The sequence below is a fragment of the Mauremys mutica genome, chromosome 4 (assembly GCF_020497125.1).
Source record: "Mauremys mutica isolate MM-2020 ecotype Southern chromosome 4, ASM2049712v1, whole genome shotgun sequence".
Lineage (NCBI taxonomy): Eukaryota > Metazoa > Chordata > Testudines > Geoemydidae > Mauremys > Mauremys mutica.
Window position 1 is genome coordinate 54,319,321 of NC_059075.1, and position 14,930 is coordinate 54,334,250.

The window sequence follows — 14,930 nt, forward strand, 5'->3', positions numbered from 1 at the left end:
TCTCTCGGTAAAGAAAAAAGGAGAAAAATAGAGGGGCAACCTCATGGTAGATGTCATAGATCACCAAATCAGGAGGAGGTGGGTGATTAGGCATTTCTAGAACACAAAAGACCTGGTAGCAATGAGGGATTTTAATTACCCAAACATCTGTTGAAAATGTAATATGGCAAAACACAAAATGTCCAGTACATTCTTGGAATATATTGGTGTTAAATTCTTATTGTAGAAGGTGGAGGAAGTAACCGGGAGAAATACGTTTTAGAATTGATTCTGGTTGCAAATCTGAAGCCTGAAGGCAATTTGCATGAAAAATGATCATGAAATGATAGACATAATGATTCTAAGGAAAGGAAGGAGTGAGAGCCACAGAATAAGGACAATGGACTTACTGGTAGGTAAAGTCTATGGGGAGAAAATCTAAAGGTCTGTCTGCACTAGAAACTTGCATCAGCGCACCTGCACCAATGCAGATGTGCCACTGTAGCACATCTGGTGAAGACACTCTAAGCCAACAGGAGAGCATTCTCCCATTGGTTTAATAATTCCACCTCTGCAAGAGGGGGTAGCTATGTCAGCGGGAGAAGCTACACCAGCACTTAGGTCGATATAATCCGCACCCCTGAATGACACTGTTATACCAAAGTAATAACTGGATAGTTTACTATCCACTACAGCATTGTGGAAAAAAGAAGTTCGGGAGAGCTGGAAGTTTCTCAGAGACACATTATTAAAGGCATCACACAAAATATCCTGACGTGAAGGAAAGAAAGAATAGTCAGAGGCCAAAAAGAATCTTACAAAAAGTGGAAACATGGACAAAATGCTACAGATGAGTACAAAAGAATATCACAAACATGTAGGTACAAAATCAGAAAGGCGAAGGCACAAAATGAATTATACCTAGGAAGGGACATAAAAGGCAATATTAGAAGCAAAAGAAAGATGAAGAAAAGTGATGATATTAAGAAGGCAAAGGTGTTTAATTCCCATTTAGCTTTAGTTTTAATAAAAAAGGTTATTGGTGATCAAATACTTAACAAAATGAATATTAACAACAATGGGGAAAGAACACAAGCCAAAATAGGGAAAGAACACGTTAAAGAATATTTAGTTAAGTTAGATGTATTCAAATCAGCAAGACCTAATGAAATCCATCCTAGGGTACTTAAAGACCATACTTAAAAGCTTGGTCTGGCAGGACTGTGTCCCTGGTCTGGTACAGATCAATATTTTCATTAATTACTTGAATAATGGAGTGGAGAGCATGCTTATAAAAGTTGGAGACAGTTTGGGAGGAGTTGCAGACATTTTGGAGGAGAGGATTAGAATTCAAAATGAGAATAATAAATTGGAGAATTGGTCCGAAATCAATTAGATGACATTCAATAAAAACAAGTACAAATTATTACACTGAGGAACATGAATACACAATGGGGAAAAACTGGCTAGGCCATCATACTGCTGAAAAGGATCTGGGGGTTATAGTGTATGACAAATTGAATATGTCAATAATGTGATGCAGTTGCAAAAAAGGTTAATACTGTTTTGAGCTGTATTAACAGGAGTGTGATATGTAAGACACAGGAAGTAATTGTCCTGCTCTAGTTGGCACTGTTGAAGCCTCATCTGGAGTACTCTATCCAGCTGTGGATGCTGCAGTTTAAGGCTATGTCTACACTACAATCTCTGGTTGGGATTCCCCTGCATGAGCACACATACTCATGCTAGCTCTCCAAAGAGAAGCAGCAATAATACGAAAATACAACCACGTGGTAACAATCCCAGACTTGCCCATCTCTGAAGATCTCCAGCACCCTGGCCCCTGAGATGCTGCCTTATGTCCAGGAATCCTTTCTAGATAATGAGCAAAGCTCTTAAAACTTTCAGATTGTTACCAAACGACAAAGGGGGAGGCTGTGGGGTAAAAACAGAGAGCAGTATAAAACCCTACAACAGATAGCAGTCCCGTACTTTCATAAGTACTAAATATCACACACACTGATTTTAAAGGACTTTCAACAAGAAAAATTAAGGCAGACATTGATATTTCTTTTGTCATTCTCACAGTGGAATGACAGATTCACCCAAAATTTCTGATCACACTGATCAACAGTTGTCAGCACTAACCATCTTTCACTGGGCTACTGAGGGAATGTCTACACTGCAATTAAAAACCTGTGGCTGGCCCATGGCACCTCACTCAGGCTCACAGGGCTCGGGCTAACGTTCTTTTTAATTGACGTGTAGACGTTCAGGATCGGGCTGCAGCCCAGGCTCTGGGGACCCAGGCTGCAGCCCAAACTCGAATGCCTACATGGCAATTAAACAGCCCCTTGGCCCGAGTCAGCTGGTACAGGCCAGCTGTTGGGTTTTTAACTGCAGTGTAGACATAGCCAGTGAGTCACATGACATGCTTCAGAAGAATTCTTGCTTTACTTTTTCCACAGTTATGTAATTTTCTCATTTGTATCCTCATGAATCTAATAGCAATACTAAAAGGCAGATACACAGACTGTGATGACTCACTTTTAGCTTCTTTTTCCCCTTAAAAATGCATCATTTGTACATTTTTATTGTTCAGATCTGTACGCCTAGGTGTTATGGCTCAGCTTAGTTATCTAGTACAGACATCTGTTTGGTGCATGTTAACATGCTAACTTGGATTCTGATCTTACTTGAATGATTTGCTAATACTGTGATCAATATTTGTTGCCATTTTTTCCAACCAGCTGCTGCTTGCCCTGTATCATTCCTCCAATAGATGCAGTGCTTTCCCTGTACTGCCTCACTTCTACAAGGAGGTCTCTACTTTTATACCTTCCTTTGCCTCAATATCGATGCACAGTACAGTCTTGTGTTACACATAACTAGTATAACATTAACTGAAGAAAAATTCTGTGGAAGACAATTCTGTGTAACTCTCAGATAACAGACACTACTGTATACGGCATCAGGCATCTATCTTGTGGTTTTAATATGGAACATATTTTTTACCCTTAAAGCTGTTCTTCAGGGTGGCTCACTACTATCCAAGCATCTCTACTATGAAGTATCATTCATTGTAAATACCACTACATATGTTGCAATCTGACTGATATATTATAATCAAATTGTAATTTGAGATACTATACAATGTCATGCATCTATGGAAGACATGAATCAGGCAGTCTTATTTTGCAATGTGAATCTACTTCAAATTTCACATTTGTGGAAGAATTTTTTTTTTTAAATATTCAGCGAACTTGTAGATTGCATTCAGCAATAAAAAAAACTAGCTCAAGAGAAACGTGTCTCCTTGTATTTAACACACAGTAGCAAAATAATTACAATCAGGTAAAATAAGTGATGTTAAATTCTGTAAATGTTGCTAAAAGGCTATTTTTAATTTAAAAATATTGGTTCAACATTTAAATATAAAACTTCCGTCTAGCCCTACAGCTCCACGTGCCACTTTTAAACATGCATTCTATTAAGATTTTGGGCCAGATCCTCAGCTGGCATACATCTGCCAAAGTTCTGCTGAAGTCAATGGAACTAAGCAAATTTACACCAGCTGAGAATTTGACCCTTTGTCGAGAACTGCCATTTATCATGGTGAAAGTAAAATAAATAAAAATATGTATTTGAACTCATGTTCATTTCTAGAATTTAGTTCCCCTCTCTGCTAGAATGAGATTGGTGGGGCAAGAGACTCAGGAAAAGGAGAGAAGTGAGAGCTTTAAGATGGTCAAGGCAGTCGGGGCTCATGCTGAGTTTAATTACCATTTTCAACAGTATCAATGGCTCCCTCTGATGTCAGCAACTATCTATGAAACCGACTGGCAAAGAGTGCTGGTCCACATACATGATGATAACCTACTACAGCTATTATGGTTGTTTATTTTTCACAGAGTTGAATGCCCCACTTGTAAGAGGATATTGCAATTTGCCCTTCTCTCCAGTGAGGGTGAAAACAGCCCTTTTTAAATCCTTCTTTAAAAGTGGCTAAAATCCACTGCTACTGAGTGCAATATCCAACTGACTTTCTTGACAGATGTAACACAGGGCTAAACAGTGGCAAATAATTGGTTTATTGCCTATGAGAAGCAAGGCAGAGTTTGTAATCTCACATTATCCTGGATTTAAGTACACTTGTACCATATTTACTGAGGCCAGAAGCATAGTCATTACTACAGCATAGATGTATATTTTATACTGAAGTTACTGACAGATGAACACTCAGATGGACAGAGGCTTCTGCACCAGTAAAAGATTTGAGCCAAGAAAAATATGTTAAGTTATCACAAACAATTTTGTCCTACAAATGGGAAAGTCAGCCACTTTATATCCTACCACAGATTATATCCTACATACTATGAACAGAAGCTTTGGGGTTGATTTTAAAGCATGCAATTTCAAGAAAGGGAATGACTTCTGATTTTGCTATAAATATTTTGAATCAAATCCAGATCCTAACTACATTCTGTAAGTGTTGTTTTGCTTCTGTCAGCCTGGGGTCAGAAGGACACTCTCATGGTATATTTCTAATTTTAACATTTTTTTCTCATGCTTCAGTTGGCAGGATCCTGCAAGGTTTCTACAGAATTAAATGGATGCTCTTCTGAGTGATTTGTTGAGCCTGTAGTGCAAATACCTGTAATTTGCATGGACTACCTCCACTAAATTTCAGTTGCCAGGACAGTATTTATGCCAATGCACATCAATCTTGGCTGCCACATACCCTTGCTGTTACAGTCTTGGGTCTATTCAGAGAAGCATGACAATTTTGTGCAAAAATGCATGGTGATTTTGTAATATAAACAAAAGTTTGCTAGGAACCATTAAGATCAGCTACTTATTTCTACTTCTGACATAATCAAATTAGAACCAAGGTCTCAAAATGTAAAAGATAAAGGCATTAACACTTCAAAATTACAAGATCCATAAATTTCTGCTCTTCAAACATGCAAGATTGATCAAAATGTCAACATTCCAGGATGATGCACAAAGGATTTTTATTTTTCCCAGTCTATTCCTGTTACTATACTTATAAAATCACCCCCCCCAACTTTATACATACTGGAAAATAGTCTATTCCAAAAAACAATTTTGAAATGCTTTACTAAAATTGTTCTGCCAGCGACTTTACAAAGAACTGAATAACATGTTCACGCATCTAGCTTCAATAGATTTCCAAACACAGTCAACGAGAAGCTTTTCACTTTGTAAAAGGTGCATTCAAAATTATATGGGACCCATATTTGAGCTTAAAATTGACATATTTCCAAGGGTAAGTATGTTGCATTGTGCATTTGTGTATTTTTCAGTAAGGTGTTTTCAAGAATAAACTTTAGGGTATATATTTTATATGCTATTTTAGTAAACAGATACACAATTTTGGTAAAATAAAATAAAGTTATACTAGAAAAAAGAAGATAATTTTCTGATTGAAATAAGTGAGAGAAAATCTTGTAGGTTTTTTTTGTAGTTAGATTACTGCAAGATAGAGAAAGCAAAAAAGTCAAGAATGCTTAGCATATCAATCAGTGAAGAGAAAGAGAAAATTAATCCTGGGAAACAACATTTTTGAAGATCTTACATCACAGATAAATAGCCTGGTCAACAGCATTTTCAAAGATATGACATTATAGATAAATAGGCCATGCAGCAATGGAACAGCCTTAAAAGAATTTTGACTGAATTTTACAAGTGAGTTTCCACAACCCTTTGAAAGAGCAGAGCATGTGCTTTCTCTTTCATCTTCTGACCAGTGTGGCAAGTAAGGGGAAGCAGGATCAGGGTTATCCTTATCTTCAATCCATCCTCTTCAGGGAGGCTGGATTAAACATTAGCACTAGCTCTATTTTATTATATACAGTTTCTTATCCTGCCCTTATTATTGTAGGGTATCTAACCACCTTTCAGTAGTGAGGTAAGTGACATGATTAACATCTTAGAGAGACAAGGTGGGTGAGGTCATATCTTTTATTGGACTAATTTCTGTAATAGACAAGCTTTCAAAATACACAGAGCTCTTCTTCAAGTCTGGGAAAGGTTCTTAGATTGTCCAGCTATGCCAGAAGAAGGACAGAAGACACTGGATGTGGTTTAATTAGGTTGCAACTTGGTTATTAACTGTCTGGGAGTACCCAGCAAATCAACATATATAGTGCAGGTATTTCCATGATCATTTCAATACATATCTGGTGGACTTCTGTCAGCCCTCTCCCTTTCCCATCATGGTCCCCAGCACACCTGCTGCTGGGAGCTTACCATCCCTCCACCTTGAATGAGGGTTAAGGTGGGTCATAAAGGGTGGAGGATTGGCTCCCTGCTGTACCAGCCAAAGTAGCCCCGAACCTGCCTTGTTTCTGCTCATTTAATGAATACCTCCTTTAAATCCTTTACCAATCCATTTATCTGATCACTATATCACTTCGTTATGGAGTACCTGCACTGGACATCTGCAATCACGGCAACATAATGAGTTGCAACATCACAGCCTAACTCCTGTTCCATGTTTACCCTCAACGAATCCCTCCAGCCTCATGAACCCGCTGTGAGGAAGGTGAAAATCCCTGCACTTCACCTAGGTGGTGGTGGTGAGGGAAAAATTTCTTCCCAGCCCACCCTTCAAGAAAGGAACGACTAGTGCAGTGCCCACAGTGGTTCCTGACCAAACTTGGTATTTTGCCACTTCCATGTGTGGGAGGGTGAGTGCTGCTCCACCTGGTTCAGGTAAAAGAGGGCTTCTCCTACTCAGCATGTATTTATATAACCTTCCTTCTCTTCCGGTCACTGGGAGGAAGGCGGGGAATGGGTCAGTGTGCCCACACTGACATGTTCTGTCACAAAATTACTCTCTCTCTCTCTCTTTCTCTCCCCCTTAAAGAGGTACCTACCTTCATCCAGTAAATCAGACAACAGCCCCCCCCCAATGTGTGGTGTAATCAGTGTCACAGCTAAATAGAAGATCACGTAGTTCAGCATAAGTAATTAGCACATATCCTAAGAGACCATGCAAGATAGAGTGGCCTATTAACACCCCTGCAGTCATAGAACAAAAAGGAGGGTTAGTGGGCTATAGATTGTTATAATAAGCCATAAATCCAGTTCAATCTTGTATTTAGCTGAGACACTCTTAGTACCTTTCCCAGACCAGAAGAAGACCTCTGTGCAGGTCAAAAGCTTGTCTCTCTCACCAACAGAAGTTGGTCCAATTAAAGATGTTACCTCATTCACCTTATCTCTCTAATATTCGGGAACCGACATAAGTACAATACTGTGTGACTAATATCTGACACATGGAGTTTATGCTTTCTCTCATCCTCTCCTTAGGAGGAGAATAATGTTGACAGTGGAGTGTTTTGGAAAATTTTGGTGTGCGCGTGTGTGTGTTTAAATGTACATGCTATTATGTTTTTATGTTAGAGAAGGCAAGTTAAAAAAAATGCTTTGCATTCAAAGTGGAAGGTGGTGAGGTTTGTGGTTATCCTTAGTTCCAGGCTTAGTTTGTTCCAGAGTTTGGGACCAATACCTGAGAAAGGTCTGTCTCCTGCACAGACAAGCTTTACCCTGGTAGCAGAAAGTTCAAGTGTGCCAGAGGAGTGGAACAGTCAACCATGATCTTCATCACAGAGCTTAAGGCAATTCTTTGGATAGGCCTGGCCCAGGTCATTGAGTGCCTTGAAGATGAGGACCATCCTCTGAACCTCACTTGATATTCTACAGGAAACCAGTGTAGAGGTCCGGGGATAGTTTTGATATGCTCGTGGCAGTCAGTATTGCTAAGGAGTGTTTGGTATTAGTTGGTGCTCTCTAAGGGCTGATGTCTTTGTGTCCACTTATACTGCACTGGTGTAGTTCAGATGGGAGGTATTGAAGACATATATAACCTCTGGTAGGATGAGCTGGAGTCTCCTAGCCAACCAGAAATGGCAGAAAGTATTGCTTGTGGATGCTACTATGTGAGAGATTAGCATTACAGAGGGATCTAGGCTACAGACTGAATTGGCCAACTGTGGGGATGTACCGTCAACCAAAGGAGACTGCACCATGACTGCAAATTCTGCAAAGTGCTTACCCTTGCCCATCAGCATCACCCCTGTTTTGCTTGCGCTTAGCTCCAACCAGCTGTTCTTTATCCATGAAATGATCTCACTCAAGCATGCTGCCATCTTGGTGGTAGTGGTATGGTCGGATGAAGTAAAGGATAAGCATAGCTGTATGTCATCTCCATATTGCTGGCATGAGTCCATGTTGTGTTATCAGTTCAGCTAGTGGTCTCATGTCGATTTTGAAAAGGACCAGAGAAAGAACGGATTCTTCTGGGACTCCACAAGTGAGGAGTCTAGTAGGGGGCGTGCATCTACTATTTCGATGCATCTCTCCAGGAAGAACTTGAATAATTTAAACATATTCCTTTGGACTCCACCATTTCTTTCAGGCAGTATCCTATGGTTGACTATCAGATGCTGCAGAAATTTCTGAGGATGAAATTGGATGTCCATCCTCAATCCATTGGCAGCAGCAGATCATCCATCAGTATTACTAAAGTAGTTTTGATCCTATGTACTGGCCCGAACCCAGATTGTGCCAGGTCTAGGATATTCACTTAGTTCAGCGCCTGTGCACTACAGTCAGAATGTGGTTCCCCCAGTACGGGTTCAAAATGACTGTATGGTTCTTTGCATTTTCTCATTTGAATAAACCAGGCAGAGCCAGCCAAAGCATGACCCACAGTGTTTAAAATGGAGTGAAGAAAAGGTCCACCAAAGCAACTTCCTACTCTTGACAAATGAACCTTCTTTAAATAGGTAAACAAAGATAAATGATGTGTTATATGTGATAACCACCCTCTATGTCCTTCCTTGGTGAGTTCACCTGATATCTAGCCTAAGCCATCACCACACACATGGAATGTAGTTAACACCACACAAAACAAAACATTGTTGCAACAGTATAATAATAGGTTTGTTTGCAGATCAGAAGACAACTCAGAAGAATTGCAATATATGAAATAAAATATTGTGAAAGTTACAGATAGGGTGACCAGATATCCCGATTTTATAGGGACAGTCCCGATATTAGGGGCTTTTTTTTTTATATGGGCTCCTATTGCCTGCCACCCCCATCCCGATTTTTCTCACACGCTAACTGGTCACCCTAGCTACAGATCCTCCTACTAGTAATAGCATAGTTTGGACTAGGTCTTCTTTCTGTTGTACAGACAGGAGGGTGGAGAGAAGAGTGCATACAAATTCTCTTTGTAAGGTTAAAGACAGACTTTTCCCTATTACTCAGGAAGGCATTAGGAGTTGGGAAGTGGGCTGCCTGGTTACTCTTTCAAATTTGTTAAGCATCATATCATGTCCCGTCCACTTTGTCTTAAATATAGGTTTTAAAAGTACTAAATACTTCATCAGTCTTGATTTGCTTTTATGTACTGCAATACTAATATCTAGAACCTCATAAGGGAATTTACTTACATGTGTTTAAGCGTTGATTTCCTAAGAAAAAGTATGAACTTCTTGTCTTTGAACATAAAGAATATAAAATGCCCTGAAATGTTTTCAATGAATAGTTAAATTTCAGAAAGCATATGGAAATATACATGTACTATAATTATTTACTGTTATAATTATAGTGTACAACCTCAATATACTGGTTTTGCACAGAGTGATGCTCTGAAAGAAATAATTGTCCTTAGCCCTGCCTGATGATCACAGAGTGAAAGGTTTGAAAAACTGCAGCAAAATAATTGAAAAAGTGTCATACACAGAGGTTTTAAAATTTTAAATGTATATACTCATATTTTTCATTTTTTGTAGTTTTTTTAAAAAAACATATTACAAAAAGGCGCAAGCTTTGTTTTTTCTCCCTTCTATGCAGATTAAAATAAATGAAAAGAGCTGATAACTTTGTTAACTGGAAAATAGTTCATATACAGTAACAAAGATTGCTTACCTTGATGGACTGACTATAAGGTCCTATGTTAGCAGGTGCCCAGTGAGAAATGCTCTGTACATGCATGATCTGTTTTTGATAACAGTGCACATCACCGATCGTAACGTCACACTTATGTGCAAGGCAATCCATCCAAAAGAGTACTCCATTAAGCAATGGGGCTTCTACACATACTCTGAAAACACAAACCATTAAAGATTATATGATTATCTTACATACTCATAGAAATATAAGGCTGGAAGGGACCTTGAGAGATCATCAAGTCCAGCCTCCTGCACTGAGGCAGGACCAAGTAAACCTAGACTGCTCTTGACAGGTGTTTGTCCAACCTGTTCATTCATTCATAAATATATGCGTGTGTGTGTGATATTATATAGATAATGATTTAGCCTATTGAAAACGAGCCACTAAAAAGAGCTAATAAGAGAGCAGCATCTCAGAGCCTATATCTATTGAAGAAGAATTAAGTTTACAGTCCACACATAAAGAGGTGACATTTTACTCTCAGCAGAAATTCAACAGAAAATGACTTGTAAATGCTTGTTCTCAGGAAGTATCTTATAATACAGTCTTGTAAAATTCTACTCAGGAAAAGTAACTTTTTTTCACTACAGGCAAGCAAAACATTTCCTCTTTCTGCCCACCACCCCGCCATTATCATCATCATAAGGATGGGTGAGTAGATTTTCTGCTTGGGCTGCTAAATTTTCAAGACAATTTTGCAAATTTATTGTACCCTTGGGTCTGTGCTCCTAGCATATTACTAGCGAGAACTCCCATAGCCAGGTCTCTGTGCATAATGCAATTATGCAGCCATGCAAATGTGTGCATGATTTCTCTTTTGACCAAAATGCAGCACAAGTCTGCTTGTGCTACATAAATATTCTTAAAAAGTGATTTTCCTGCATCCTCCCAGATTGTAACCTTTTTTCCTGTTCTTTTATAAGCTCCACATGAAGGGATAGGGGATTGTATGGCTAGCTATGCAAATGAGGGAGCAAAAGACATGCAGTAACATGAGGAGCAGAAGAGGATGACGCAGGAGGAGGGACTGTACTTAAAATATACTGAAGTGGAGAACTGCTCTTGTGCAGCTTTACGAGCTGTACAGTAAGGAATAGAACCTGCCATGTTCTTCTCTTAGGCTATGCAGAAAGAGAACACCATGTCTTTGTGGATTAGTAACCCTGGATGGCTGCCTGCATCTCCTAGAAGCCTCTCATAGAATCTCAGAATCATAGAATCTCAGGGTTGGAAGGGACCTCAGGAGGTCATCTCTCCCCACTCCCTTTTATGCAGTGCTTTAGCCTCTTCTGGTACTGCCCATTCCCAACTAACTTATTTCAGGAGCCACACGAAGTAATTAAATTATTTCATAATCAATTTACATGGCTGCATAATTCTGAGTTTATCAGCGATCTCAGTGTTCTTATGCTACCTGGGTCAGGACCTCAATATATAATTTAGGTCTAAATGATCACATCATACACAGTGTGTTGTCCATAGATTTAAAATTTCACAGCAGCTAACCAGTCCCATGTGAGGTGGCTCATTGTGAGCCAGGCAAGGGTAACAGTATGTAATAGAGCTAACAATCCACTGGAACAGAAAACGTACCACATAAAGTAATGCAAATAATTCTCCAACCATGCAGGGAAGGTGGGTGGGGGACTGTGGATCTGTTATAAGAGACATTATCCCAAATACACCTATTATTCTTTACATTCTTGTCTCCAGTGCTGTTGCAGCTGTGTTGGTCCCAGGAGATGAGAGACGCAAGGTGGGTGTGGTAATATCTTTTATTGGACCCACTTCTGTTGGTGAAAGAGACAAGATTTTGGGCTTGCACAGAGCTCTTTTTCTGTGTAAACTTGAAAGCTTGTCTTTCTCACTAACAGAAGCAGGTCCAACAAAAATATTACCTCACCCACCTTCTCTTTCTGTAATTCTTTAAGTAATTTTTGTTTTTATTCCTCGAGAGAGTTGTCACCCCCTTGTGGACTACAAACACAATTTCTTTTCAATAGCTTCAGGTTCTGAGTTAATTAAGGATTTTCTTCTAACTCTTGGGGCTTGATTGAACCATAAGGCTCAGCACTGAGTACAGGGCAGTGTAGAGTGGTGATTTCCCTGAAGAAGCCCTGAGAACTGGGTTACAATTCTGAAGTGACTCAGTGACAATTCCTCCCCAATTCCCTGTTTTTCTTTTTCCTCACCCCTTCACAGGATGCAATTTATTTGCCCCATATAGTGCTGGCCCAGATCAGTGTTGTTTGTGCAGGACCATAAATAAACGTTTACAAATTGAGAGAAAGTCTTCGAGGATTCTGTATTCCAGGCAGGCCAGCAAGGACAGAGTTGCCTAGAAAAACATACCATACTACTGTATATTCTCCTAAAGGACTGTAAAATCAATCCCCTTTGATGTCTCCATACCTCAAGAGGAAAAATTAAGAACATACAACACCAGACACAGGACAACAAAGGATGAGTAGATAGAAACCTTTATTTCTTTACAGTTTCTGACTGCTTTTGAAACCGAGTACACTGCAAACTCAGATCTTCATTGGGATAATTTTATTGCTGTCTCATATCATGCCAGATAAAACCAGGGCTGACCAATCTTTTATCAGGTCACCTTACCATTATATAGAATTAGAAAATACTAGCCAATCATTCAGAAATTCAATACAATAAATATACGGAAAACATTTAAAAATATACTCTTTCAGTTACTGTGGCTAAGGCAGAAATTTTTTTTTTAATGAAAAGTCAAGTGAAAAAACTGTCACTCTAGCACATCTACACCCTTTGGTTACAGTGAGAGCACCATTAATAATATTTGAACAGAATTAACTTTATTTGCATTTGATGCAATATAAATAGTGGCAGTGGAATAGCATCTTGTCACAGAAATGTTGTCCACAGACTTATTTTGACACAGTATTTGCACTGGCATTTATCACATTACAATGCTCTAACTCTACCATTATCTCAAAGGTGTATGCATTTTCCATTAGTTTCTTTATATAATTTCACTAACAGAAGATAAAAATTTTTGACAAATAGTTTTAAAAAGGAAAAGATGGCATATTTACTTTAAAATAGTAATGTGTTTCACATAAACCAACCCTCTCTTTAGGGTTATAACTTTTTATGCTTTTCCCTTCTTTCTTCCCCTTTGTGCTTATGTTCATATATCTATGATGATATTTTTAATTTTTGTAACAGTATCCACAAAGTGGTTGCTTGAAATACACCAGGTTTAGACAAAAAATGAAAGAGAGAATAAAAAATCAAATCAAATGGTTATGATTGGTATGGGGCAAGGCAATCTCAGTAGTATTCAGACTGGTAATAAAGCAATAATGATTGAATCACAGATTATTTATCTTTACTATAGTGCTGCTATGTTGCATAATTCCTACTATATATTGTATAAACTGTATTCACTCTGTAGCAACTGCAAGCTTGCAACTTAATTTCATTATTTTTGGACCTCTTCTCCACTGATTGTATACTGGGATAAAATATAGGAAGATTTTGTAAATTTTTGGGCATGACATTAATAAGGATCCATGGATATTTATCTTAGGGAAGGCAACACAGATCCAATTACTAGTAGAGCTATTACTAAGTAGTGGAAAATATATCTTATTAACTTGAATAAGTAATAAAGCCCTCACTGTTGCACAATGGAAAAAAGCAAAGAACTTGCTTCCTATAAAAGAATTTATGCAGCACTAAAAAAAAAATCATTTTATCACTTGTAGAATCCTTTAACTTTATATATTTATATTCCATTACTGACTTGGGAGAGAGGGTACATATTAAGATAATAAATTCACAGAGAATACCAAATTATGTATGATGAAAATGAAAGTATTCTTGTTCTCGGTATTTATAATCCCAAACACAGATGTTCAACGGGAGGTAAAAATTTGGAAAGCAGCAATGATGAAAGAGATGTAGTGGTGACAGTGGCCAGAACAATAGACAAGAGTTAGCAATGCAACATGGCAGCCAATAAAATGATCAACAGCATACACACAGTGCAAAAGAGCACTGAGGAAACAGTTCCACTTCCTACCCCTGTGGGTATTGCTTTCACTTCTTGGAAGTTAATTCCAAAAGATATTGACAATCTGGAGAGTCCAGAAAAGTGTAAAAGCTAACAAAGAAGTTTGTTTATGGTTGTTCAGGCAGGCAAAATTAGGAGAAATGGGATGTAATTATTTTTAAAAATGAAAGTTTAGGCTGAATATTAGAAAAGCCTTCTTCTCAACCAGAGATTTTAGGGATAGGAATAGTTTCCTAAATGAAGTAATGGTATCCCCATCACTAGGCACATTTAACTCTGAATTAAAAGAAAGTATTTTGTAGAGAATATTTTAACATAGATATTTCATGGTTCTGTTTACTCAAACCTGGAAAATGTACTAGGCTATTTTCTATGCAAAGAATATTTTGAGTCAAAAGGTATTGCGCCACCAAATCACATCCGGAAATGTATTGCTATCTACCTACCTATATATATATATCCACCTATATAATAATTTAATTTATTGCTCTCTATCTATCTATCCATCTGGCAATAAATTGTTATAACAAAGCCACTTTTTATTTATATATATATAATTAATTATGCATGGCACTATCATTAATTGAATTATTATAATCTCAACTCTTCCTACATTTACGCAGATGTTAGATGTTTTATAAACATGAACAAAAACTGAATTTTACCTTAACTGACCTGAAGTTAAAGTTTACAAGTTTTAAGTATATCACAAACTGTTGATAGGATTCTGTACACTAAATGAAAAGCAGTTAGTCAACCTATCAGTATTTCAGTTGCTAAGCACTGTAAGGTGCAAGAGTCTTTCTAGTTTTCATTCTGGAAATCAAAGAATCATAGAAATGTGGGACTGGAAGAGACCTCAATAGGTCATCTAGTCCAGTCCCCGGCAGTGAGGCAGGACTCT

General features: G+C 38.2%; 1 protein-coding gene across 8 annotated transcripts in view; it reads right to left on the bottom strand.

Annotated features, from left to right (window-relative positions):
- The window catches only part of DPH6 (diphthamine biosynthesis 6), a 403,785-nt gene that overhangs the window by 185,115 nt on the left and 203,740 nt on the right, over positions 1 to 14,930 (bottom strand). For 7 of the 8 annotated variants that reach the window (XM_045016405.1, XM_045016404.1, XM_045016406.1 and 4 more), the window contains exon 12: positions 9,946 to 10,120. In XM_045016405.1, coding sequence (XP_044872340.1) covers positions 9,946 to 10,120 — 175 coding nt within the window. Of the gene's footprint in view, positions 1 to 9,467; positions 9,541 to 9,945; positions 10,121 to 14,930 lie in introns of all 8 variants that reach the window. The other variant, XM_045016410.1, reaches the window with a different exon arrangement.